The sequence below is a fragment of the Nilaparvata lugens genome, chromosome 1, assembly GCF_014356525.2.
Source record: "Nilaparvata lugens isolate BPH chromosome 1, ASM1435652v1, whole genome shotgun sequence".
Lineage (NCBI taxonomy): Eukaryota > Metazoa > Arthropoda > Insecta > Hemiptera > Delphacidae > Nilaparvata > Nilaparvata lugens.
Genome location: NC_052504.1, coordinates 52,867,983 through 52,895,386, shown reverse-complemented (window position 1 = coordinate 52,895,386; position 27,404 = coordinate 52,867,983). Strand labels below are relative to the sequence as shown.

At 34.9% G+C, this 27,404-nt stretch overlaps 4 protein-coding genes across 8 annotated transcripts in view; 2 read left to right on the top strand and 2 right to left on the bottom strand.

Moving 5' to 3' along the window:
* The window catches only part of LOC111060507 (solute carrier organic anion transporter family member 74D), a 39,228-nt gene extending 32,751 nt beyond the window's left edge, over window positions 1–6,477 (top strand). For all 5 annotated transcript variants that reach the window (XM_039436427.1, XM_039436435.1, XM_039436413.1 and 2 more), the window contains one exon: window positions 5,377–6,477. In XM_039436427.1, coding sequence (XP_039292361.1) covers window positions 5,377–5,743 — 367 coding nt within the window. In that variant the 3' untranslated portion in view covers window positions 5,744–6,477. The remainder of the gene's footprint in view (window positions 1–5,376) is intronic.
* Window positions 6,478–8,299: 1,822 nt separating this feature from the next.
* On the bottom strand, window positions 8,300–12,026 carry LOC120351902 (protein ALP1-like). The gene is made up of 3 exons (XM_039430723.1): window positions 11,601–12,026; window positions 9,873–10,557; window positions 8,300–8,353 (listed from the first exon to the last, which is right to left on the bottom strand). Exons 1-3 carry the CDS (start codon window positions 11,900–11,902, stop codon window positions 8,300–8,302), a joined length of 1,041 nt encoding a protein of 346 aa, XP_039286657.1. The 5' UTR covers window positions 11,903–12,026.
* A 1,331-nt stretch (window positions 12,027–13,357) lies between these two features.
* Window positions 13,358–15,531, bottom strand: LOC111044075 (GPI mannosyltransferase 3). The gene has a single exon (XM_022329136.2). It carries the CDS (start codon window positions 15,389–15,391, stop codon window positions 13,733–13,735), a length of 1,659 nt encoding a protein of 552 aa, XP_022184828.2. The 5' UTR covers window positions 15,392–15,531; the 3' UTR covers window positions 13,358–13,732.
* A 134-nt stretch (window positions 15,532–15,665) lies between these two features.
* On the top strand, window positions 15,666–24,026 carry LOC111044088 (bifunctional peptidase and arginyl-hydroxylase JMJD5). The gene is made up of 2 exons (XM_022329152.2): window positions 15,666–15,912; window positions 22,388–24,026. The coding sequence occupies exon 2, from the start codon at window positions 22,432–22,434 to the stop codon at window positions 23,704–23,706; it is 1,275 nt and encodes a 424-aa protein (XP_022184844.2). The 5' UTR covers window positions 15,666–15,912; window positions 22,388–22,431; the 3' UTR covers window positions 23,707–24,026.
* Window positions 24,027–27,404: the final 3,378 nt, after the last annotated feature.

Below are 27,404 nucleotides of genomic sequence, written 5' to 3'. Positions count from 1 at the left end.
CAGGATTCAGGCCAGGATATTCTACAATAGATCACCTTCAAGCTGCAAATCAGATAATAGAAAAATCGATGGAATATAACATACCGCTCTACCTATGTCTAGTGGATTACCAAAAAGCATTCGACAGTGTGAGTCATTGCAGGATGTGGGATGCCCTCGAAGAAGCTGGCATAGACAGAATGTACATTGACGTGATTAAGAGTCTATATGATAATACAGAAATCTATGTGGAACTGGAGAGAAAAGGAAAGAGCATAAAAATTGAGAAAGGATTGAAACAGGGCTGCCCACTCTCCCCAATATTATTCAACTGCTGCTTGGATTACATTTTTCGAAGGCTGGAGTGGGAGGATAAGGGCCTCAGAATTGATGGGAAAAAACTATCAAATCTTAGATTTGCAGATGATGTGATGGTTGTGGCAGAGAGCGCCGAGCAAATGGAAGAGATGATGAAGGAACTGCTGAAGGCTAGCAAAACGATTGGCCTCCACTTGAATGCTCAGAAGACCAGATTAATGACAAATTCCGAAAAAATAAGGGTAGAAATCGACTGTGGAATTCTTGATTACGTGGAAGACTACGAATATCTGGGCCAGGTTATATCGTTTGTCAACAGATCTGGGAAAGAAATCAAGCACAGAATTGATAAAGGGTGGAAGAAATATTGGGCACTGAAACGCATCTTCAAGGGCAATTACTCAAATAATTTGAAAGGAAAAGCGCTATCCATGTGTGTCTATCCGACGATATTGTATGGCTCGCAAACATGGGCGCTCACAGAGTACTTGGACAGGAGGTTGGAGACCACACAAACGAAAATACTGCGTAGCATTCTTCGCATAAGGCTGAGTGAACGTTCAAGAAACACTGATATATTGAGTCTTGTGCGCGTCAAATACCTACAACGAGAGGCGCACATATTGAAGTGGAAGTGGGCGGGCCACGTCGCGAGAATGGACGAAAACCGGTGGACCAGGACTTGCACTGAGTGGGTGCCGAGGGACAGGACCAGGAGCAGAGGACGGCCACCAACCCGATGGAGGGACGAGCTATGTCAAAGGGTAGGACACGCATGGGCAACCACTGCAAGAAATCGACAGTTGTGGAACAAAATAGTGTCTAAGTTATAATTCCAAGAACTATTGTGAAAAAGATTTAAAATCCTGTAAATTTGTAAATAGCTTGATAAATTGCCAACCTATCATTTTACCTCATACAAGAGAGGCTTTTGTTCAATTATGAATGTCAATAAAGCTTTTATTATTATTATTATTATTATAGTCGAAATCACAGGCAAACACCTCGAAAACAAGATGGCCGCCAAAATTTTCAGGGTTTTGCTATATCGCTTGTATTTCAATAACCGCTCTAGATAGATATTCAATCTTTTTTTCAAACGAGAATCTTTTAAAAATCTTCCTCTACAATTTTTGTTAATAACATTTTCCTCTAAAACGCGTATTTTTTAGTTATAACCTTCAAAAGCCCAAAAAAAATTTTTTCTAAATTTGTTCAAATTTCATTCCATTATAACTTTTTTTTTGTGCAAGAGATACAAAGAAATTTCAATCCTATGAAATTTAGAGCGTTTTTCAGCTTTGGAACGATATATATTCATGCGCTGTACGTCAAAAAATGTGTTCTCCAGCGACCTCCAAAGAAAACCCTGCATGACTTCTGGTGCGTTTTTCCATATGCATGAGGCAACAAGCTAGAACTATAAAATCAATTTTTTCATGACTACTTTAAGATAGATCTTTGCAAATGGTCTCAATCTCTTCGTTACAACAAAACTAATAAGAATATTGATGATGGAAGCAACAAAAATATTTGACATCATTGAAAAATACAAGATGGCGGTCATTATTGACAGAAAGTTTTATATCGCTTGTTATTCAGTTATTGTGAGATATATCGGATTGGTTTTACCACCAAAGTATTTAGAATTAACCAAACAATGATGTTCGAGAGAATAATCTCATTTCGACCACTCTTACCATTATTTATTCAACTTCAAAAACTTGAAACATACATTTTTCGGGGACAAACTCTGTATATGTATTCGCAGTGAACAAACACTAGTATTATTGGCACAGTGTTGTAGAATATTTCCGAAGCTTCAAAATGACATCTGGTTGGAGGCTGTAAGTCCATATTTTACGGCTGGAGCGTCATCGGAAAAAGAGTAAAAAGTACTGTTTGCAGCGGAAAACACGCTTTTCCCACCAAATGCCAATCCCAACAATTAGAAAACCGTGTAGCTCATGACTCCTTGAAGAATCATGAATCAAGAATTTTTTATTGTCACAAACAAAATTGCATAGACAAAAGTCACTTGACATGAATATCACAATATTAATACTAGGATCAAGTACAGGTCATATAACTTACATTATAAAAACTATAATAAAATTAAAACTCATAATATTATGGATGAGAGTCACTAGTTAAAATCTCTTCAACAGAGTAAAATGCTCTCTCCTTCAACCATTTTGCGATAATATATTTTAATCTTCTACATTCATAATTTCTAACTTCAGGTGATGAAGGTACAGACTTGGGAATGGTATCAATCTCTTTATAATGATGTGTAGAAAGAGATTATCCATGATGGCAATCTCAAAATTTTTTTGTCATCATGAAAAAACAAGATGGCGGCAAAAATATGTCGATTTTCAAGAAATCGTCTGTAATTCTAATAATGTCGAGGATATCGGATCAATTCAGCCATCTGGAAGCTCCAAAACAATCATACTACAATATCCGAAAGATTTATCCAATTTTGTATTTTTCGTTAAAAAGATTTTTCGTCAAATATATCGTTCCAAAGCTGAAAAAACGCTCTAAATATCATAGAATTAAAATTTCTTTGTATCTCTTGCACAAAAAAGTTATAATGGAATGAAATTTGAACAAATCAAAAAAAGGTTTTTTGGGCTTTTAAAGGTTATAACTAAAAAAATATGCGTTTTAGAGGAAAATGTTATAGAACAAAAATCTGGTGTGGCGCACTCACACAACTTTCCTTGCCGTTATGAAAATTTATCACCTGACGCTAGTGTTCCCGCGCATCTCAAGTCTACTATTCAAAGATTTGAGTCAGCTGGTGACAGGACTATAACGCTGGAGACACACGAGGTCTGCTATCTCATCATAGTGAATGATTCAATAGAATCAACAGTTGCCAACAGTTTTTAATTGAATAATCTCATTTTCTGGAATTTCGAGCTTATTTTCAAATTTATGTGAAAATGTTACTGAACATTACTTGTAGAGATTTTCATGCTGAATCTTTTTCACTTTAAATTTTCTGTTCGAATTGTATCTGAAGCCTGATAATTGGAAATCTAAAATCAAACTTTGCATAGATGGGGCGGAGCTCCTGAAATTTTTACAGATATGGGACTTGTGGCAGTTGATAGAGCTTATCGATGACTATTCCAGGTATAACTTTAATCAAAATCGTTGGAGCCGTTTTCGAGAAAATCGCGAAAAACCCTGTTTTTGATAATATTTTCGCCATTTTAGCCGCCATGTTGAATTGCATTTGATCGAAATTGTTCGTGTCGGATACTTATAGTGTAAGGACCTTAAGTTCCAAATTTCAAGTCATTCCGTTGATTGGGAGATGAGATATCGTGTACACAGACGCACATACACTCATACACACACACACACACACACACACACACACACACACACACACACACACACACACACACACACACACACACATACAGACCAATACCCAAAAACCACTTTTTTGGACTCAGGGGACCTTGAAACGTATAGAAATTTAGAAATTGGGGTACCTTAATTTTTTTCGGAAAGCAATACTTTCCTTACCTATGGTAATAGGGCAAGGAAAGTAAAAATTATAGAGGAAGATTTTAAAAATATTTTCGTCTAAAAAAATGGTTGAATATCTTGAGCGGTTATTGAAATACAAGCGATATAGCAAAACCCTGAAAATTTTGGTGGCCATCTTGTTTCCGAGGTGTTTGCCTGTGATTTCGACTTATCATCATCACGATCCTCATTATGCTAGACCTAAGGAAGGAATTGAGACATCTTCCATGGCTGTTACTCAAAATTGACCACGGAATGACATTTGCGCCCAGACTACTAGCTACATTTGAACTGTTGTATAAATTAGAATTGGAACTGTTTTGGGCGTAAGCCTGTGGTACTCTTCTGGAAGTTGTGTAATTCTGAATGATTAAATAAATAAATAAATGAATAAAACATGCCACATCAGTGGATCGTATACGAATTTCCCAAGAATTACTCAGATCCAAATTAATGAATAAAGCTGAAAATATTCATCATGGTTCACGTAATACTCTGAGTATGCAACAAACTGTAATAAGTTTTAGCTTTTTTTATTTCAACTTCGTTTTGAAGATATTCATTGGAACATTGGACGTCTATTTTACTTTCTCGACAGACTTGAACTAGTTTTGCCATTAATAGGTAATAGCCTTATTATTCAATGAACTTTGTTTTCCCTATTCTATTTGTAAAGTTGGTTCTAATGAGAATACACGAAACAGACAAAAAATATTTGTTTTGCGTTTATTATTTACTGTGTTAGGTAATTGTCTACCAATTGTTGAATTTGAAATCACTGTTTCATATTTAAGTGACAGTATGTTGAAATTTCTAAGTAAGTTGAGCGTACTAATCACTAACCAGTTTCTTATACTAATCACTAATAATAATATAACAATTATTATGCCTCACCAGTTTACTATCCCATATAACTTGTGATTGATTTATTTGGATGCTACAATTATTATTCACACTTGTTTGTTAAGAAACTCAGGGACAAAATTTAAAACAACTCTTGAAGCAACAAATGACAATTATTTTTTTTCAAACACATAATAGAATATGACTAAAAAGTTAGTTTTTTGTCAAACATTTAATTCTTGTGAATCTTAATGTCTTTAGGACAACACACCACAATAAACGTTGTCCTTTTTAAACCATATCACTAACATATCAAACCCAGACATTATTATTTTATGAAAATCTCTAGTGGATTTTATGCTAGGACTTATAGCAATCATTTTCTATAAGTGCCATTTACAGTGTCAGTGCAAACAAAAACAAACAAACTCAATTTGAAACTGGATTAAATCCATATCAAGTCTTGTGTGTTATAATGTGGTTCACTTTTAGTTTTAAGCCACAAGATAATTCAATTCAGTTTTTACTGTGCAAACGGCACTCACTTAGTCTCCTGAGTAGTCTTGTTCTGTGTAAATTAATTGTAATTTAATTAGGAAAGAACCTAAATTTAAGAATTTAATCGACTGAGTGCAAGAGCTCAATCAAATTTTAATGTTTGATATTGTTTGTTTGCTATTACAGGAGCTCCATGAGTTCCAAACAGTTCAGCGAAAACGATCCAGCTCCGGCCAACGATCAGCCTCCCCAACAGCTACAGCAACACCAAAGAGCTTCGCAAGGCGTTGAAAACGGCAGAAACAGCTTCATTCTCAACGATGAAACGCCTAATAGTTTGGACAAGTTACGTCCATCGACAAGCAATCAATCCTCAAATAATAGAGACTCTAGGCCAAAAGTTCTGCCAAAGCCAATTATATTGTCTAAGCCATCTACTTCGACATTCAAAGCACAAAACCTGCCTTCGACCTCATCCAATGGTCTGTCGCCGTCACCAACTCCTCATCCAACTGACGTAAAGCCAGAGCGCTGTCTCACTACACCTCTTTAGCAAACAAATACCATACTTCGAAAGGAATATAATAAAGTTATAAATAACTTTGAAGAATTCCATTCCAACTATTAAAGATCTTACATATATTGAGAAATATTTCTTAATACAGCCTGTATTGCAATCAAGTTTTCATAATTCTAAATTCAGTCTGAAATTAATTACTCTAAGACGAAGCTCCTATCTAGTCTACAAGTATGTCATACTATGAAAACGTATACGGTAATCATAACTTACTTGAAATTTCAATTATTAATCATGAATATCTGTGGTGTTTGACAATGGTACTTATATTACATCGCCAGAAATGGTTTATAGTAGCAAAAAGTTTCAATTTATTTCATTTATAAAAAGTTTAAATAGCAAAAGTTTTGTAATGTTCAACAAGAAATTTATAATCAAAGTAACTTTGAAGATTCTTCTTTAAAGATTGACTAAACGTTGTATCATTTCTTCTAAAGTGAGTGGAACCAACTAAGTTAATGGAGTGTATGAGCGAATGTCTAATACTGATGATACCCGTGTAATGTAGAGTATTATGTAGATTTTGACTAATAAGATGTCATTTTGCAGTATGAAAATTGAATGAAGTGATTGAATGAATGAATTTTGTACGAGAATTGTAAAATTATATTTTATGAGAATAAAACAATTTCATAAATGTGAATTATGAATAGTAGTCAAACCAGTGTGTCATTATATTATTCTAATAAAAATGTTTGTCACATTTGAAAGGGAATTTATTATTACTATTACAAATCCATAATTTTGTATTATTTCTCAAGACTATAAGAGCCTGAGCATGAGAAGTGACATTCATTAGTGCAACACTAGAAGCAGAAACCAACTCAACCTGCCCTTCACAAGGCTGAGTAGGATACAAAGCAGCCCTGGTAGCCCTCAGCATGAGGCTTTTCAACCGGCTTCAGAGAGGGCTCTCACAACACGGCATTTCATCAAATGTACCCATGCATACTTTGTGAAACCCCCTCTTTATCATAACCCTGTAATAAATATAGGGTGCGGCAGCAAAACTTCTTTTTTTAAAGTGAACGCCATCCAGTCAGCTGATGTCGTACTATAGCAAATTTGGTCTCGTTAGAGAGGTCAGATCATAAATTTTTCTTCCCGACATGCTCATTCGCCATCAAACATTGGACCAATGAGAAGCGTGCATTTGCCATTGAGACTTATTTTTCGAGCGGATGTTCTGTGACCACAACACAGCGCGCATTTCGAAATCGCTTCAATTTAGCCCCTTTGACTACTGTCCCGGACAGGGAATCAATTGTTATGTGGGTCACTCCGTTCAGACAAACTGCAAGTGCAGCAAGACGAAGAACTAGGCCTAGGACCATTAGGTCACCTGAGCACATTGAGGCAGCGAGATTTTCTGCCTCAGCGTTCTGCGCGCAAACATGCGTCTGCTCTTGGACTTTCCGATCGGTCTGTGAGACGAATTCTTCATCTCCATCCATACAAGATGGCAATTATGCAGAAACATTCTGAACGTGACTTCAATTGAGGGAGCACTTTCCAGGACGCCTCATCTCAATTAGGAGCGATTTGGAGTGGCCAGCCGGGTTCTTTACAGCCCGATTTGAACCCTTGTGATTTTTTCTATAGGGGTTTTTGAAAGCCCTTATTTATTTGAACTGTCCAAGGACCCTACAAGATTTGAAAACCGATATCAGTATAGAAGTGGTGTCATGTTCAACTTTCGCTCAACAGTAGAAATTCTGTTCACACTGACAATCAACTACTATAGTACTGTATATAATTTATTATTCCAAAATTTAATTAATAAACTTGATATATGAATTCGTTGTTGTGTTTGAGTTGATTGAATTCCAACCACTTCTGTACTATGCATTGCAGCAATATGCGTTCAACAAATTGAGGACATTATACATCAAGGAGCCCTTACAAAAATTGAATACCTTTACCTGCCATGTTGAAAGAACTTGCAATAATCCTCACCCGTGTTGATTGACGCTTGGCAAGTTGTGATAATATTGCTCTATTGATCATGCAACATTTGTTTGAATTTGCTGGTTACTGGTAAATAAATAGAAAAATATTGTATATTATTTGCGTATCTTTGAAAATGATACATTCTCTTAAAATTCATATCCTCACCAACTGTTTTTCTACCACTCACAATAAGTGTTTGTGAATGACCTGTAAACTTGTAAACAGAATCTCTTATTCACTTTAAAACGCATAATAAAAACAGCCCTTAGTAAACCCATTCGCACTCCGACTAATGAAATATATGATGAGTTTAATGTACTTGACATTCGACAATTGTATGTCAGTAGCTTACTCCTCTTCATTCGTGCAAACAGTGATAATATGTTTAAAAAAATAAATCACAATCACACAACACGTTCAGCAAATTCCATTGGCATTGAAATTTCGAGACTTATTTAAACTCACTCAACAACAAACAGTCGCTATAATTCATTGGGTACGTCCACAATGCACGCTGGTTTTCTGAGTCAGACAGTCGGCGCCAATAGAGGCAGACTCGGCCCGCTTACTTTCCCATGTTAGTCAACGGAAGCGTCCATAGTGCACCAGCGCGCCGATTTCCTGCGAGCAGGCTGTCTGAGTCAGATTTTTACCGGAATGAATTTTTCATTCTGGTTTCAGATAACCTGCGAGTCGGACCGTTCGTGTTGTTATAAGTTGTTAGTGATGGATATAGAAGAACTAATTTCAGTAGTGCAGTTAAATCCACCGATTTGGGATAAACGAATGAAAGAACATTCTAATAGGAACATAGTTGATGCTTGTTGGAGGAATATCGCCTCACAAATGAAGATTGATGGTAAGTAGATGTGATAGATATTTAAATATTAAGTTATACCTATTTCGATTTATTTTAATTCAAAGTTTTTAAATGGCCGCCATTTATTTTTTCACTGCATCACTTTATATATTTTTTCTTAACTGGCCACAACACTTTAAAAGCTAACCTTATTAACCCAAACAAGACCGGTAGATAACAAAATTGTTTCTACGAAAATGGGCTATGATAGTATTGAAATTATACAAACACAGTATACAAAACTCAATACTTTTTCGGCTGTATTCCCAAGAATACAGGGTGTTTCTTTTTAAGTCGGCCACGATTATGATCTTAGTAACAAATGATTTTACAGCAAATTTTAAATAAGGAACTTCACCTTATTACTGCTTATTAAAATTTTGTTACTAAGGTAAATGCCCTTCCTTCATGATGTTTTTGAATTGTTCACTTAATTTAAGACTTTTTTACAGTTGAACTTTTTCTCCTAACCACACCTTTAGAGGCTATTGATTGTTAAACACTGGAAATTCCGAAAATTCAGCACCTCGTTTGTTTTAAACGAGCAGTTTTAGGGGAAAAATATCAAGAGTAAAATGTCCTAAAATTATGTAAACAATAATAAAAAATCACAAAAAAGAGGTAAATTTTTTTTTTAATAAGCATAACAAATAAGGCAATGTTTCCCTTTTAAAGTTTGATGTCAAATAATTGTAAATCAGTTTGTAACAAAATACGTCTTTACAAGGATAATTCATATCATAAAAACAATCAGTTGCAATTGAAATTTTAATATATACATTTTATGTCAGTAGTTAATACACTTTTAACATTGATCGATTGAATGTGAACATGATTGATTGATTAAAGTTTTGCTAAAAAAGGCAGTTACATTGACACAAAACCCTTAAGGACTCGCCACACCAAGCTCGCCAGTACCGCCGAGGTAGTACCGCTGGTGGTAGTTTTCTCGGCTGAGCACGCCACACCGAAAAACGTCCGCTAGCGGTAGTCTCCGAGTAGTGAGTCTAGTAGTGGGGGGAGGGCGTGACTACAGCACTCAGCACTGCGCTACCTCTTCGAATCGCCTGCCATGTATTCAGGTTGAGCGAGCCACACTGAGCTCGCTTTGTCCGCCGTACTACCTCTCAGCGAACTTTTGTTGAATCGCCTAGCAGGCGGTCGTAGGTGGTAGTGGGCCGTACTACCGCCGCGGTAGCGAACTCGGTGTGGCGCGCTCAACCTGAATACATGGCTAGCGATTTTTAAAACTTCGCTACCGCCGCGGTAGCGAGCTTGGTGTGGCGTGCCCTTTACACTTTTAATCATCATTTCTGTCAACTCGACATCCGTATCTAGTACTTTTGAAAGTATTCTCCATTTTGCATACAGGATTCCGAACGCACACTCAACTGTTTTTCTAGCTCTTGAATGTCTCTTATTGTAATTCCTTTTCGTGGGGTCCAAGTTCTTTCTCTTGTAAGGTGTCATTAAATGAGGCAGCAGCGGGTATGCTTCATCAGCCAACATCACAAAAGGAGCTTGGACATTTGTATTAGGCACCATTTTAGGTTCTGGAAATGTTATATCTTCAGATTCAATGAATTTGTGCAAGTGAGATGCAAGAAAAGTTCCACCATCACTTTGCTTTCCGTAACCTCCAACGTCAACAGTTATAAATTTGTAGGATGCATCCACTAAACCTTGCAGAACAATAGAAAAGAACTTTCTATAATTAAAGAACATTGCAGCCGAATTATCTGGACACTTTATTCTGATATGTTTGCCATCTAGACAACCAATCACGTGTGGGAAGTTCCATATTTCAGCAAAATCATTAGCTATTTTACTAAAATCTTCTTCTGATGGTGTAGGCATATAAAGTGGTTGCAATTCATCCCATATTGCCGTAACTGTCTCCTTAACAATATTAGCAACTGTAGATTTTCCCATTCTAAAAGAGAATGCCAATCCTCGAAATGACATACCCGTTGACAAAAACCTGAAACAAATTCCTTATATCAATATAACAAACTGTAATTGGTTTCAGAACCTGTGCTTCGGAAGAAGTGGAAGTACCTGCAGGATCAATTTAGCGTAGAGTGCAGCAAAATAAAGCCGGCAAGATCGGGGGACGCAGCCGAAAATAAAAGTGAACCTAAATGGCCTTACTTCAAAGCTATGGTTTTTTGAAAGATGTAGTTAGACCTAGAGCATCTTCAAGCAACTTAAAAAAAGTACCTTCCGTCAACGAAGAAGAAGAAAATTATCAACAAAATGAGGAAAACATCGTCCTTGATCATCAGGAAACTGAAGACACAGCCGGAACTGAAGTTCTCGACGTAGCTGGGGAAGAACCGCTTACTGGTGACTTGGGGGACGTCCATTCTGCTGTTTCAAACGAGCCAAAGGAACTTACAAGTCTGCCAAAAAAAGGAAGCGAGTGATGGGCAATTTACAGTACAACGAAAAGATATTGCAGCTGGAGCAACAGAAGATAGCTACAATACAAAATGCTCTTCAGAAGGAACCTGAAAATGATGATTTGATGTTTTTTAAAAGTCTGTTGCCGTTCATTTCAAAAATTGCCCCAGAAAAAAAGCTTAGATTTCGGAGCCGGATTCAGCAAATTGTAGATGAGTTTGCTTTTGGAACACTCGCACCAATCTATCCCAGTCGCCCAGTATACAAGCAGCAGGCCATCTACAGCGAGCTCTTGTTATGACAGCAGGCCGCCATCTGTCGACAACAACTACCAACTATCAATGATGACATCCCCCCAAGGAACATTTCCGCAGAATCAAGGGGAGTTCTCAGGAGGCACGAAATTCACAGAGTCATCAAACCTGTATAATCCTAATTATGAGCAATTCAACTAACACATTAAGCAAGTTCTGTGTATTTTTCTATTATTAGATTATTTAACAATTTAAAATGTTCAGTCTGATTTTAAAAGTAATGCAATTAAAATAATGTTTTTTTTTCCAATTTCTTATTACAAAATAATAAATAATGTAACTGAGAAAAATTTGTTTCATTGCATACCTCAACGTGATATGCAGTCTCTCCTCTGGAAGAATAGGGGTTTTGTGGTAATTCGCCCAGTTTTTGGTAAGCTTGTGTTCGATTTTCGACAGAATAAAATAAAATGTGTTCGGGCTCATCCTGAAATATTCGAAAAATCTGTTCTCATCGGCCAGAAGCTGCGGAAAAAGATGTGAGTATTCCCCGTAAGTAGATCTTAACTTATTAATAGGATGCACTTCACTTCTCACAGGTCTTAACTTCGTCACCACATTGTCAGTAAGCAGCAGTAAAGCTGCTGTCTCTTCTCTTGTAAGATCCATGATACACTGATCACAAACGGGCAGGTGACGTTTCCAACCTGCCAACCTGCTTGCACTTTGGACACATCCAAGTCAGATATTCGGCGCCGAAAATCTGAATCTGACTACCTGCTTAACCAGCGTGCATTGTGGACGTACCCATTCATTTGAAATTGTGAAGTATATTCAATTGTGTATTTATTTCATGCAATAAATGAATTTGAAATTATTTCTAATAAATAATTAAATTTACATTCTATTGAGAATTATTTGACTGTAGAAGTTACACAATGTTTTCTTAGCTTCATCCAAAAAGCTTCCTAATAAATAATAGATGAATACATTATACAGAGTGAGGCAGCAAAACTACCTTCTTTTTAGTAAATACAACTCTTTACATGGATCAGAAAAGTTTGTATTTATTTTTTGTAATGTAGACACATATATAAAATTTTGTTTCAATTAGTTTTGAATATCAAATCAGGTAGATGACGTCCCCCATTCTCCATACACTGAGTAAACCGATTTTTGGCGTTTGGCGTTCATGACTCGTGCCAGCATTTCAGGCGTTATGTTAGCAATTTGTTCCCTGATCATGCAGCTATAGTGAGATTCAATTCCTTATGAATAATTTCAACCTATTTCCCATTCAACCAATGTTGACAATTCCAAGTGAGCAGGATAACACAGGTTGAGTGATGCTCTCATAGAAGACAAGGATGAAAATAACGCCAATGCAAGTGAATACCAGCTACTGGTTTCACCTGAGAAAAGCTAGAATAGAGCTTAGTTGAATTAAATAAGCTATTAAGGCTGTGCAAAGGCTAAAAATAAACTTTCTACTGGTGATATTTTTCCAAGTTTTTCGATATTTATATCATCAAACTATCAGAATGAAAAAGTTTTCTCAGGAAAACATTTTTTTCTGATCATTACCTTTTGAGATATGAGTGCCTAAAGTTTGAATTTTTGGGACAACATTTCAAATTCGGTAGGATATAAATCCATGAGATTTAGAGGATGGATTCTTCATGGTATTGTTGATCTAGTGAAACAAAAATTTTCTGAAAATATCAATTTTTGAAAAAGTTATTCAATTTACCAAAAATAACTCAACTAAAAGTCATTTTTGGTTATTTTTAGTAAATTGAATAACTATCTTAAAAATTGATATTTTCAGAAACTTTTTGTTTTACTAGATCAACAATACCATGAAGAATCTATCCTCTAAATCTCATGGATTTATCTCTTACGAAATTTGAAATGTTCTGTCCAAAAAAATAAAACATTAGGCGCTCATATCTCAAAAAGTAATGATCAGAAAAAAAATGTTTTCCTGAGAAAACTTTTTCATTTTGATAGCTTGATGATATACAAATAGAAAAATTTGGAAAAATATCAAGAGTAGAAAGTTTATTTTTAGCCTTTGCACACCCTTAAATTAAACCCTGGTAAAGGTACTCCAAAGAAAATCACTTTATCGATACAAAAATTCATTTATTAGTCACAATGAAAGTAGGCTACAAAGCTTTCAAGAGCTAATGTACAAGAATACTGACTGGTATATTTGTAGTTGAGTATTATTTATTTACAATTTACTAGTATTAAGTGAACAGTATTAAAATGTAGACGTGATAATGCTATATAACATGATATACCAAGCCTGTAATAAATACAAAAAATGTTGGAACACCATAATCAGAAAAGATAAATTTTTAAAAGGATTAAATCCTTAAGTTGAAATAGTAGCTTAGTTGAAAATTCTAAGTTGAAACAGGCTACTCATAAGTGAATTAATGTGTAAAGTAATCTAGGGCATTAAAATTTGCTACAATGGTTGCAATGATATCTCTAAGGAAAACAGTGTATTGGTTTTGTCCAATTCAACTTATAAATTTCTATATTCTCACTTTGTTTACCTTGAGTGAAATGAGCATGAAATACGGATTTCCAAAGTGTGTATCTATACCGACTTAAAAAATCATCAATCCAAATTTTCAAGTTGGAGAACATAATTATATGCGATGGCAAACTACAATCGTCGATTTTTGGATAATTTTTATGGAGCCAGCCACTTGGGTACTCGAAAAATAAGTCCGCTTCATCTTTATAGACGGGATCTCTTTGGAAATTTGGCTCACATGTTAGGAATTTGGTTGTAACATTTACATGCAAGTGACTGTACAAAGGAGTAGAATGGCAAGGCATCAAAAACAAAAAAGATGACTTATTTGAATTTGAGCTGGCCTCTTCTGCTAGAATGGAAATAGTATCCAAAGGACCAATTTGATGCCATTGGCCTAGGTAGAAGGAACCTATAAAATTACTCAATAGCATCAGCAAACTTAGAACTAATACATATTTTGAGTTGCGTATGAAACATGTAATATTTTTTCCACCATATTTTTTGAAATGTAAAGCTGAAATATAGAACATGATTGGAGCTAACGGCAAAATGAACCTAAATTCTTTATGTGGCACCAAACTGTAGCAGAAAAGAGTCCACATAACGGTAAAATATAAAATCAAATCTATATTACTCAACTTCATCAAAGTTTTTTGATGATTCCAGTACTTTGAGAACAAGTAAGACAAAATAGAAAATGTTATTGAATATATTTCTTGATAAAAGGGTAAAACTAGAGGCCCTAGAACAACAGGTATACCTACAGTAACATACCAAAAAAATGAATGAGCACCATAGTGAATACCAATGTTGTAAGAAAAATTGTAGAGAAAAAAGTTTAAAGGTGTAATAACAATTTTTTTATAGAAAAATGTATCAATTAAAATTGTTGAAACAAATACTTTTAGAAAAATGATTAAGTATACTTTGGTCAAAAGAAGAAAAGGTTTGGAATTGACAGCAATGTCATAAAAGCAAAGTGGTAACCAAATTATTGCAGATGTGGGTCTTGAGAGACAAGCCAGCCCTACAAACCATAAATATGTCCTGCTTTTCATTTTGCTTTCAACCAATAAACTTTTTGTTTTTTCTTTCTTCTCAAGCAAAGACCATGGGTACAAGTATAGTGCAATAATTGTAAAATTCAGCTCAATTGTATTTGAAAGTGTCCGTGTAGAGCAGTACGATACAAACAAGCACATCATCCAAAGTAAACTCACCCATGATGATAGAGATTTATATGTGGGTCCCAACATGAATCTGAACCAGGATGCAACGCAGGTATCAGCATATGCTGAGAATATTGCTTGCATGTATCGAGGCAAATATATTACTGTTTTTCTCGAGTCCAAACCAAAAATTTCAATAAATTTATAGGCTCCTGCAAACCAAAGAGGATAAAAGAAACTTCGAATACCATGCACCCACTCCCAAGTGGTATAGCCATATCCAAATACCATTTTATGAGCAATCTCCAAGCTTTGCCAATATTCATCAGGAACAAACGATGTTTGAATCATGTAAATTGATAGTATTCGCACAAGACTCAACACCAGTAAAACTTTTTCAAAGTCAAAATCACTATTTACTTTCCTTTTGGCCATTCTAAAGCAACTCGAATAAAATTATTAACGTTTTTTAGGCCTACACATTTGTTCACTTTTGTTTGTTGTGTCACAATAAAATAACTTTTACATTGTATCACAATTCATATATTTTATTTAAAAAATTAAATTAATTGAAATCAATAAACATATTATTATAAATTTTAAAGTATGAAGTAGTTTCGTTCTGAGAAAGACGGTATAGGTTATGTTTACAAATTTCAATAGCCGGCTCTCTCTGACTCCTGACAGCTGTTTTATGTGTTTATAGATAACAGCTGTCGGGTGTAATGATGCTTAGAATTGAGGTTATGTTTCAGATAATATTACTACGTACAAATCAAGTAATTTTTATGTTTATTTTTAAAAATTCTAATTTTTAACTCATTTTAAAGTTGCTATTTTTAGTAACAATTCTTGATTGAATATCAAGAAACAATGGGGATAGTTTCAGTAAGAAATGTTTGAATAAAAAGATAGTTATTTTGCTTTGAGGTTTGCTTGATCAATTTTATTCAAATGTAAGTTATTGATAATTTTTTATCTGTATATTATGCAATCTTATAGTTCTTTGTTGTACGGTATAAATACTGTTTTATTTTAGTATTATAATACTTTATCGTAACCTAAGCCTATAGGTTTACCAAATTTTTTGAAACAAGATCCGGACATGTGGCTTTCAGGGGCGGTAGGTTACCGTACCCTGGAGGACTCTCCAATAAAGCTTTTAGGGGGGTCCGGGAATATTTTACAATATTCAAGCTTTGAAGAAAAGAGTCTGAGACATGATAACTGTTATTCAACTTATGTCAATGCATACGTTTTTACTAATGAGGATTATGGGTTGAAAAAATTATAAATTTATCAGAATAAGGTCTCTTCAATTCACTATCACTTGAAATCAAATTCCATTACATATCAATATCAGATTGGATAGGAATTGTATTACATATTATATAAATTATATCACTTATGTCTCAAGTGGGCTATTTGCTTTAACTCTCAAACTTTTGAATAAAGTGTACTAGATCCAGGGACAGCTTCGTTGAACCTCCTTGACTTTTCAAGGAATTCTCGATAATCTTGAAAAATGGCTTGTTATTTCTTATGTGGTTATTAGATTTTGAGCACTTTGAAATAGTACTTGCTTCAATGTAAAGAACTCTTTTTAACTGTCAGAGGGAATCTTCCTCTCTTAGTTGTTCAGACAGACCCCACTATTGAGAAAATGCGCTTGGCTGGAGTCAAGGTACCTGCAGATATATGGCAAATTCCAATATTAATTTGAAAATATTCACAAAGAACACATTGCTTTTATTTATTCAATCATTCAGAATTATACAACTTACAGAAAAGTACCACAGGCTAACTTACACCCAAAACGGTTCCAATTATAATTTATACAACAGTCCAAATGTAGCTCAGAGGTCACTTCAAAATTCTTCAATTACACAATCAATTTACAATCCATACACACAAAATGCTTTTAGAACAAACTTCGAATAACCTACTTGTTTTCATTTGTATTGTGTTTTGGTATTCACTTTCCTTGCCCTATTACCATAGGTAAGTATTGCTTTCCGAAAAAATTAAGGTACCGTACCCGAATTTCTAATTTTCTATACCTTATTTCAAGGTCCCCTGAATCCAAAAAAGTGTTTTTTTTTGGGTATTGGTCTGTATGTGTGTTTGGAACTTGAAGTCCTCACTCTATAAGGATCCGACACGAACAATTTCGATCAAATACAATTCAAAATGGCAGTCAAATGGCGAAAATTATGTCAAAAACGAGGTTTTTCGCGATTTTCTCAAAAACTGTACCATAGATCTATACCATAAATAGTAATTGATAAGTTCTATTAACTACCTCAAGTCCCATATCTGTAAAAATTTTAGGAGCTCCGCCCCATCTATGCAAAGTTTGATTTTAGATTTCCATTTATCAGGGTTCAGATACAAATTAAACAAAAAAATTCAAATGGAAAAGATTGAGCATGAAAATCTCTACAATTAATGTCCAGTAACATTTCCACCTGAAATTGAAAATTAGCTCGAAATTCGAGAAAATGTGATTATTCAAATGAAAACTTAATGAGAGAGGTAACTGTAGACTGGAAGAGATTGCAGAATTGATCTTGTCAGCTGATCAATTCAAAATTAATATCGGGGCACCAAGCTTTGCTCGTTATTTATTTATAAACTATTGATAAACAGAACACAATTCTTTAAAATGATTGGGGAAGGACAAAGCAAAAGGAACAGCTCAAAACTGTTTCTTCCCCGAATTTTGATTTATACACTATAAATAGTACAGAAAGTAGTTTATGTTCCATACACTTGAATTCATCGGTTCAATTTTCAGTCCAAACATTTAAAAACAAAAAAGTTCTAATTTAGATTATTTACAAACCAAATTGAATAACAAAATAACACTCACTAATCACTTAAAATTGTCAAATAATGAATAACTTTGAAAATTATGATATACTCTAGTTTAGAATGATTATCATGTCATGTCAACAAATCAGATTATTTTGATCAAGTCCATTAAAATTTCTATATAATATTTCTCGCTGATTGATTACACAGCTGGAAATAATTTTGTTTCTCTCCCATACAAGCATCTTTTGTTTCGACAGACGACGTAATTATCATCTGTTTTTCCAAGGATGAATAATTGTTATCCTTTTCATGTCCTTCAGCTAGTTTTCCCAGGGATGAGTCCTAGTGCATCGAATTTTTATATCATAAACCTACTATCTTCCGAATTTCGTGAAAATCGTTAGAACCGTTTTCGAGATCCGTTGAACATAAATATATAGAAATATACAGAAACTGCTCGCCAAATATAATAGGATATTTCCGAAAACTCGTTACGCTGGAGACCTCTTATGAAATGTTATTTTCTAATCAGATGTGTATCATGTTTCTTTCTTCCTAGTCCAGAAAATTCATATGAAATGAATTTGAGTCCATGAGAATTTTACAGATGATATAATAATGTTCAGGCAACGAATGCTCAAAAAAGGTATAGAGGGAAAAGTTTGGAACACAATTTTTGACCCCGAAGCTCTTCTAAGGATATTCAGGGGGTAAACATATCAAAAGTCTTTAACCCTACTCCCTGTGCTAAGAGGGTAGGGGGGGGGGTTGAAAGTACCATATTTTGTTTTTTTTGCATATATCTCGAACAATACGCGTCTTTCGGAAATGTTTGACGAATACAAAATTGAAGCTTACAAATTAGCCTACAAGTTTCATACGTAACATTTTTCCATATCTCTCATAGTTTTCTAGATATGTGGTCTTGAAGGTATTACAATTTGAAGAGAAACCCTTCCGGCTCAGATTTTTCCATCTTTTTGGCCTTATAACTTTTTAACGATTGATTGAAAAAATCCGTACTAATCATGAGCTCATAGAACATAATATTCTCCTCAATTTAATTTATTATTTCATTATTTTACGCAACTCCCTACGATTGTTGCAGCCGTTAAAGTGTTGAGTGTAAAATCTTCAATTTAACAACAATAGATCAATAATTGATAGGAAAATGTTGAGGGAAAGTTTGGAACACAATATTTGACTACGTAGCTTTGTTTGGACTACTTAGAAGGTTAACATATCAAAAGATCTCATCCCTACACCTTATGCTTGAGGGATGAGGGTGATTTTTCATTCCGGCTTACATGCATTTATCTTGGAAACATAGTGAAATTCTCAATACAGCAGTAATAGATCATTTGACAATGTAATTTGGACACAATATCTGGAAAAGAATTTTTGACTCTACAGCTTCATTAAGACTAGTTAGGAGCTGAACATATTGAAAATCCTCATTCCTAACCTCTGTGCTAAAAGTAGGGTACCGTCAAGTTGACACTTGTTGCTGTATTGAGAGTTTCACTCTCAACACTAAATATGCTATTACAAATTGATGGAAAGCATATAGTGGTGAAAAAATACACCAAATTGAAGAGAATTAAATTCTCCACAACCCAACGTTCAGTACTTATTTTTCCATGCATTATTGTTAAGTAATAAGCCCTGAAAGTGAAAAAAGTTGGAAGAAAAACTGTCTTTTTAAGAAACAAAACTCTACTTAACAAAACTTGTAGGAAATTTATCTACCTTCATTTTTGTTCAGTAGTTCCTATTTTTGTTTAGTCATGTCGCTGGAATTCATTTTTTCCTAGATACATGCGTGTAAGCCAGAAATGAAAAACCACACCTTTTAAACCACCCTCATTGAGCACGAGGGGTATGGATAAGGTATTTTGACACATGTTCACCTTCTAAGTAGTCCAAACAAAGCTACGTAGTCAAATATTGTGTTCCAAACGTTCCCTCCAAATTTCTCTGTCAATTGATCTATTGTTGTTAAACTGATGATTTTACACTTAACACTATAAAGGCTGGAACAATCGTAGGGAGATGTGTAATATAATTAAATAATTCATTAAATTGAAGAGAATATGATGCTCTATGAGCTCATGATTAGCAAGGATTTTTTCAATCAATCGTTAAAGAGTATAAGGCCAAAAAGATGAAAAACTCGGAGGGTTTCTCTTCAAATTGTGACACCTTCAAGAGCTCATATCTAGAAAACTATGACAGATATGGACAAATGTTACAGATGAAACTTGTAGGCTAATTTGTAAGCATTGATTTTGAGAAAAATTTCCGAAAGACGCATATTGTTCGAGATATATGAAATAAACCAAAATATGGTCCTTTCAAACCAAGGGGTAGGGGTGAGGACTTTTGATATGTTTACCCCTAACTATCCTTAGAAGAGCTGCGGGGCCAAAAATTGTGTTCAAAACTTTTCCCTCTATAATCTTTCGTTGGCTGGACTAGTAGCTTACCTACGGGAATAATGAAAATTTTCAATACGGCTAGGTGGTGTGAGTGCGCCACACCAGATTTTTCATCTTTTGGTAGGAAATTCCATGGTATTTTGTGTTTTGGGTTTTTCATCTTTTGGCAGAAAATTCCATGCTAATTCAAGATTTTTCAAAATGTCAACAGTGATGATCGCAAAAGGTCCCCAATTAGGCTACGTTTTCAGTTCCTATAAGTAAAATCCAGATATTTCACAAATCCGGTCGCCAAACTGAACAGGTACTCCAAATCTGGACTGTTTGTACAAAATCCAAACGTCTGGTAACCCTACCCAAGCCTCAAGTCATCGTCCTTGATATAAATTCTAGTCGCCAGTGGTCCCCCACAGTTGATGTGTTGACATTCAAAAGTCTCAAATAACCCAGGGCTACTAGAAAGTTGTTTAACCAATTGAATGACTAATAAAATAAAAAATTCTATTTGTGATTTAATCATAAATAAAATAGGTATATGATATTTGCAAGAATATGATTATTTTTCAATAAGTCTGTTGTACTAAACACCCAAAGATGAGATGAAAAAATTCTCTATCAGGCGGTGTTTGGACTTTTAAATCCTCCCTACCACTCAACCTCAAAACCCAGACTTGTGAGCAAAGATTTTGACCAATAATAAAAAATTCTATCATTGATAATAATATAAAAGCGAAATGGCACTGATTCATTCATTTATAATAAACAGAACTAAAAATTCACTGAATCAAATACGTTCAAATTTGGCATGTATGTTCATTTAGCCATCTAGAGGCGCACTAAGAACGGAACACCCCGCGTTTTCTCAGCTTTTTCAAGAACTAATATTGGCAAAAAATGTTCAAACTTGGTACATAGGCTCAGCTGAGGTATAAAAATGTTGTATTGGAAGTTAAGGCGCCCAAGTTCCGCCCAAGATCGGCGGTTTTTGAGCGTTTTTCTGCGTTTTCCAGGCCTTCTCAAGAACTACTTGACAGATCATTTTAAAATTCCGTACAGAAGCTCAGCAAGGGTCTAGAAAACTCATAATTACGCCAAAGATACGCCTGAAATAGGCAGTTTTACTGCGTTTTCCCAGCGTTCCTCACATTTTGCAAGAACTAATTGAGAGAAAATGTTCAAATTTTGTACACAAGCTGAGGTATAAAAATGTTGTATTGGGAGGGTATTGGAATAAAGCCCCACGTTTCGCGGTTTTGAGCGTTTTCCTGCGTTTCCTACGCCTTCTCAAGAACTAATTGACAGATCATGTTCTGATTTTGTACAGAAGTTCAGCAAGGGTCAAGATTTTTCTTGAGGGACTTTAGAACTACGCCAAAGATACGCCCAAGATTGGTGGTTGTACTGCGTTTTCCTTGCATTCCCCAGCGTTTTATTTTGCGTTTTATCACATTTTTCAAGAATCAATTGAGAAAAAATGTTCAAACTTTGTACAGAAATTCAGCAAAGGTCAAGAAATTTCCTCTTGAAATTACTTCAGAATAACGCCGAAGATACGCCCAATATAGGTTTTACAGCGTTCCCCAGCGTTTTTAGAAAGTTTATTTTCTTGAGTTTTTCATTTAATTTCCAAAGCATTTTTCTACATTTCTCAAGCAAATACTTGATAGGGTTAGATATGGATGTTTGATATGCTCTCCATATCATTCCAAATAACTATTGAATAATTGAAATATAATAATCAAGTCTCTAATTGAGAAATAACTTAATATTTATTAATTCTGATAAAAAGATTTTTGTAACCCTACACTACATAATTCGAAGAAAACTGGTGATTGAATCGAGCCTGAAAGTCTCTTTTGACTTTTTGACAGAAGAAAGAAAGCTCAAATGAAAAATGCATTTGACTACTCAAATGAAAATGATCCTATATCTGGATGATCCAGGATGCGGAGCCCCCTTGCTTGACGGATAGCGAGCAAAATGAGCCTACCGGCTCGTTGAAATTAAGTGGGCCTAGTTTACAGATAATTTCATGAGAAGTCCTGTCCTCAAAATTGACTTTTTCCATCAAAATTGCATTATTCTTTTCCTAATTATTTAATTTCTTAATAAGCATTATAAACAACATGCATCCTTCTTGATAAAACCTATAATGTTTCCCATTTTATTGTTGCAGATATATTTGCCAGTTGAAGTTGAAGGGATGTCCAACTCAATTTAATGAATATCATTAGAGAATCGTATATGAACCTAAGGAGTATCATTCCTTCAAATTTACATTTGCAAAACTATAATGATTTGGAAGAAGAAATACTTGACTTGACAAAGGACTGTTATAAACAATTGCTGCTTCTTGATGAGCAAATAATGAAAAACGAAAATTTTAAATTTGAAGGCGTTCTTGATGAAATAAAATCAATTGTGCAAATTGTACTGGACAGGACATGGGAAAATTTGAACACCGGCCATTGGTCACAAGTTCCAGAATCTCAACGGTTCATTTACTCTCTTGGAAGCCTTTTTCTCTCAATGATTAGTGTGATGCAAGCGTTTCTAGTGCAAAGTGATCAACAAAAGTACTGTTTAGAAAAAGGACTTAAAGATGCTGATATGGGTTTATTGTTAGGTTGTGCTTACCGTACTGAACTCACCAAAGCTGCTGAAATATTATCCAACTGTATTACCAAATTGGACTCCCCAAACGAAACTACTGGTACTTCTTCTTTGATTTGTGGGAGTTTGTTACCAGAGTTTACTGGAGTAAAAGGTTGTGAGATAGATACTTTATCCTGTCCATCTTTAGAAACATTCTATGCAATTTTTTTCCTTCCTAGAAAACCGGTCAAATTGGAAGCTTGCATGACTCACTGGCCTGCATTGAACAAATGGAATAGTTTGGACTATATTTCTGCAAAAGCTGGAGGCCGTACAGTGCCAGTCGAGATAGGATCTCGTTATGATGAAGAAGAGTGGTCACAGTCTCTAATGACTGTGAGAGAATTCATCAGAACACATATAACGAGTGAAAACAAACAAAAGAGGACAGGATATCTGGCTCAGCATCAACTATTCAATCAAATTCCAGAGCTTCTTACCGATATATGTGAACCTGAATACTGTTGCTGTTCTGATAAGGAGAATACTGAATCAGGTGGCACAGATATCAACGCCTGGTTTGGACCAGCTGGTACAATATCTCCTCTGCACTATGATCCAAAACATAATATTCTTGCTCAAGTTGTGGGCAGGAAGCGTGTCATTCTCTATGATCCGAAATATTCTGACTGCCTTAGTTGTCACAATTCTAAATTACTCAAAAACACCGCTCAAGTAGACCCAGAGAATCCAGATTATAAGCAGTTTCCAAATTACAAGAATGTACCAGCTCTAGAAACGATTTTGCATCCTGGTGAAATGCTCTACATTCCACCAACATGGTGGCATCATATTCGTTCTTTAGATGTCAGTTTCTCAGTGAGTTTTTGGTGGGAATGACTATAATATTCATATATTTTTTAAGTTCTACAGTCACTATAAGCAGTAGGTAAAGTGACTAATCTGTACTGCTATAGTGATTATGCTGTATTGATGATGTATTTATTGATGCTTTATTTAACTTCCATGATATAATATTTTATTTACATACCGTGATTTATTCAGTTGATACTGTAATAAATAGTACCTACCCTATGAAATATGTTTTGTGATTATCTTCTCTTATAACAATAGTAAATAGTCTTCCACAATTTTCTAAGTTAAATAAAACATATTTATAGTGATTCATTTCATAAAAGAATTAGAATTACATAAAACTAGATGGAACATTTCTGTTATTAATCGGACCACAAGATACTACTGTTATCAATTTGACAAAACTTGCAATTTGTTCTTTGCTGACCTGAGCTTCACAGAAGTGTTTTTCACTTTCTGAGTAGTTGTGAAGGTGATATTTAGTAGTTATCCATATGCCTACTGAATAAAAGTACTATAACAGACTGGACAATATCTAGTATTTTTATATTTATAAAAGTGTTTTTACAAAGCAAGCTGCTATTGGCAATACACAGGGTCAGTCTCGTTTAACTGATGCCCAGGCACTGTTCCTTTCAGAATCACTCTTGCCACTTTTAAACGAGATCTGTAGGCTTCTTCCTTTTCAGTCTTCTCACTGTATTAGAGTTGTCAATGAGGTGTAGAGCTTGGATGTTCTGATGATTATGTAGAGTCTCTTCATGGTTTCTGGCAGCCTTTGTGATCATGACATCGACTGCTTCCATCTGCAGGTCCCTGTGGAGATCCGAGTTTCTGACAAAGTAACTTCTTGAAGAATGAAATGAAAGTTTCTGATAGCCTACTATTCTAAGCAATTTATACTGATTGATTTACCATATGACGAGTTTTATCTAGAAAATATCACCACTACAGTATTGAGGCACAGTTAATTTGCTACAAAACTACCTCCATTCCAAATGATTATACAGAGTGGTGCAGAGGAAACGCATGTTTTTCGAACTGTTAGTACCTACTCGGTGACGGGAGGAGGTATTGACCTGGAAAAAATGTTGGCAGACGGCCCATACTATGCCTTTTCAGTCGCTATGGAGCGTTGGAACGTACAATATCATGTGATCGCTATCTAAATGAAGATAACGTGAACAATTTTTAAAATTAATCCAAAATAGTATTAAATACATGAAGTACTATTGTAAAAGTGAGTGTTTAGTTACTTATCCATAGTTCAAGTTAGGGTGAAACCCTTAAATTTAATGGAATCAGCTTATTGCTGTACTACCACTGATTGGTGTGCTATTATTAGGAAAAATTGATATTACTTTTATAATAATAAAATTGTACTATTAGGCTACATGATCATATACCCCACTTAGATCCTTGGTTGGTTTTGTAACAAGACTTTTTTCAAGTGAAAAGTGTAAGCCTTGCGCTCAACACCCAACCTGGAGGGCCGAGGTCCTCTTAGACCTTGAGTCAAAGATATAGAGTGGCCATCTCCTAGGCACTTGCTTTCACTGCAGCTTTCAGAGCATAACCTATCATGGATTCGGGTGCAGGCCTACTTCCTGAGCTCTTCCAACCACCCTCTCCTCATCCGCCTATATGAGGCCGTTGATAGTTTCTCACCTATAGTGGGGTCCACGTTACAATGGCAGTGAAGAAAGATAGCAGAACAACGTTGCCGATCCTCTGTCTTGTCAATGCCTTCTATAGACGGTATCTGATATATAGGTTTATTGATGTAATATTAATTGTTCATTCTCATTTAAAATAATAAATTATGCTCGTGTATATTTTATTAAGCAATAAATTATATTTTTCAATAATTTCATAATGAATTTTCATAATTAAGATGAAATAATTATTTTGTTAATTAATTATCAATTCTACATTGTTAAAAACAATCTGGCAACAGATCAAAGTGAGAAAGAGATAGCGCTATCCGCTTTGTTGAATGATAAACAAGGATAGCAATACCATTGCTAATTAAACACTGTCATAATGTGGACCTGACTATAGTAAACATAGGCAGGGGCCCTTACAGGGTGACACCGTCCAGAGCCAAAAGGGCCATGGTCTTTGATGAGGTGTAGGCCTATCTCGTGCAGATGAGACAAGCTGCATCCACCACTTGCTGGGGCTCGATGCGAATGGGTAGGCCTACACCGGGATTACCAACCCCGAACTTCCATCAGTCCCTCTGACTAAGGAGGGACTAATTAAATTTACTTAAACTGCGTTTACACCGGAGCTAATAACACGAGTTATTAACTTGACTGAATCGTCAAAGATTTCTCTTGACAAAAGTTAATAACTCATGTTTCTAACAGAAAATTCCTTTTTATTAACAAGATCTTGTTATCAATATAATTGACTGCCATATGATTTCATTCAACGAGACTATTCATATGATATAGCAGCCGGAATAAAAAGCAAAAAATTGCCTTCAAATTTGAATTGAAACATGTGTGTGATCATTAAAATAATGATCTTCATCTGCTCTTATGTAAATAAATTATAGTGCGTTTACACCAGAGTTTTACACCAAAAGTTTTCAACATAAGTTAATAACATTTTCTTTTGGCTGCTAGTTTTGTTATCAACAAAAGTTAATAACTTTGTCACGTGTTTTGTCTACAGCTGTAGTTATTAGGGAACAGCTGTAGGGTAGGGGTGCTGGGCGAGGGAGTTGCGGGGAAGATAGTAACCTGTTATTAACAAAAGTTACCTCGACTCGATGGATAACATGAATCTTATGTTAATAACAAGGAATTTTCTGTTGAAAACACGAGTTATCAACTTTTTTCAAGAGAATTTTTTGTCGATTCAGTCAAGTTGACAACTTTTTATTAATAACTCATGTTATCTTCTTCAATCTTCTTCAATCGTCATTTGTAGGACCATTAACCAGCATTTAACATTTATCAACTCCGGTGTGAACGCAACTCAACATGATGTTATTAACTTTTGTAATAATTAACATAAGTTGATAACAAAAATGTTAAAAACTTGTGTTATTAACTCCGGTGTAAACGTAGCTTAAGGGTTGTTTGCACAGTCAAAGCTTAAAATGGATTTAATCAGCTGGTGGCTCAAACTCAAAATGAAACAAGTTATAACAATCTAGACTTGATACGAATATAATCCAGTTTAAAGTGGAATTTAGTTTAAACTGTCACTGTGCAAACGGCCCTTTATTGGTTTATTGTTCTAAGCTTTTAATTTATTCAAATTGAAATATATTAGATTTAGTATTTCTTTTCCATAGACCTAAATATTATTAATAGGTACATTTATTAAAATAGACAGAAAATAAATTGTAATGCATAAAATAAAATAGCAGTCGAAAAACTTGAAACATACAATAACTTGTAGCCTACAATCCTATTTATTAGCAGTTTGTTTTAATAACAATATTATTAAAAAATCAACACTTGAAATAATATAAAATCTTATAAACTACCGGTACACAAAATCTATTACGGTAACACAATTAGGAGTTTTTCATTTTTAATATCAGGGTAGAATAATTTCTTCGAATACCGGTATGTAATTTATCATCTATTGAAAAAGATAAGGACTGCACTTTAGTATATGGGCCGCGGAATCTAGCATTGAGACCTACATAGATCGATAGAGGAGATCAAGACGAGATCAACCAAGAGAGCAAACTATAGGTA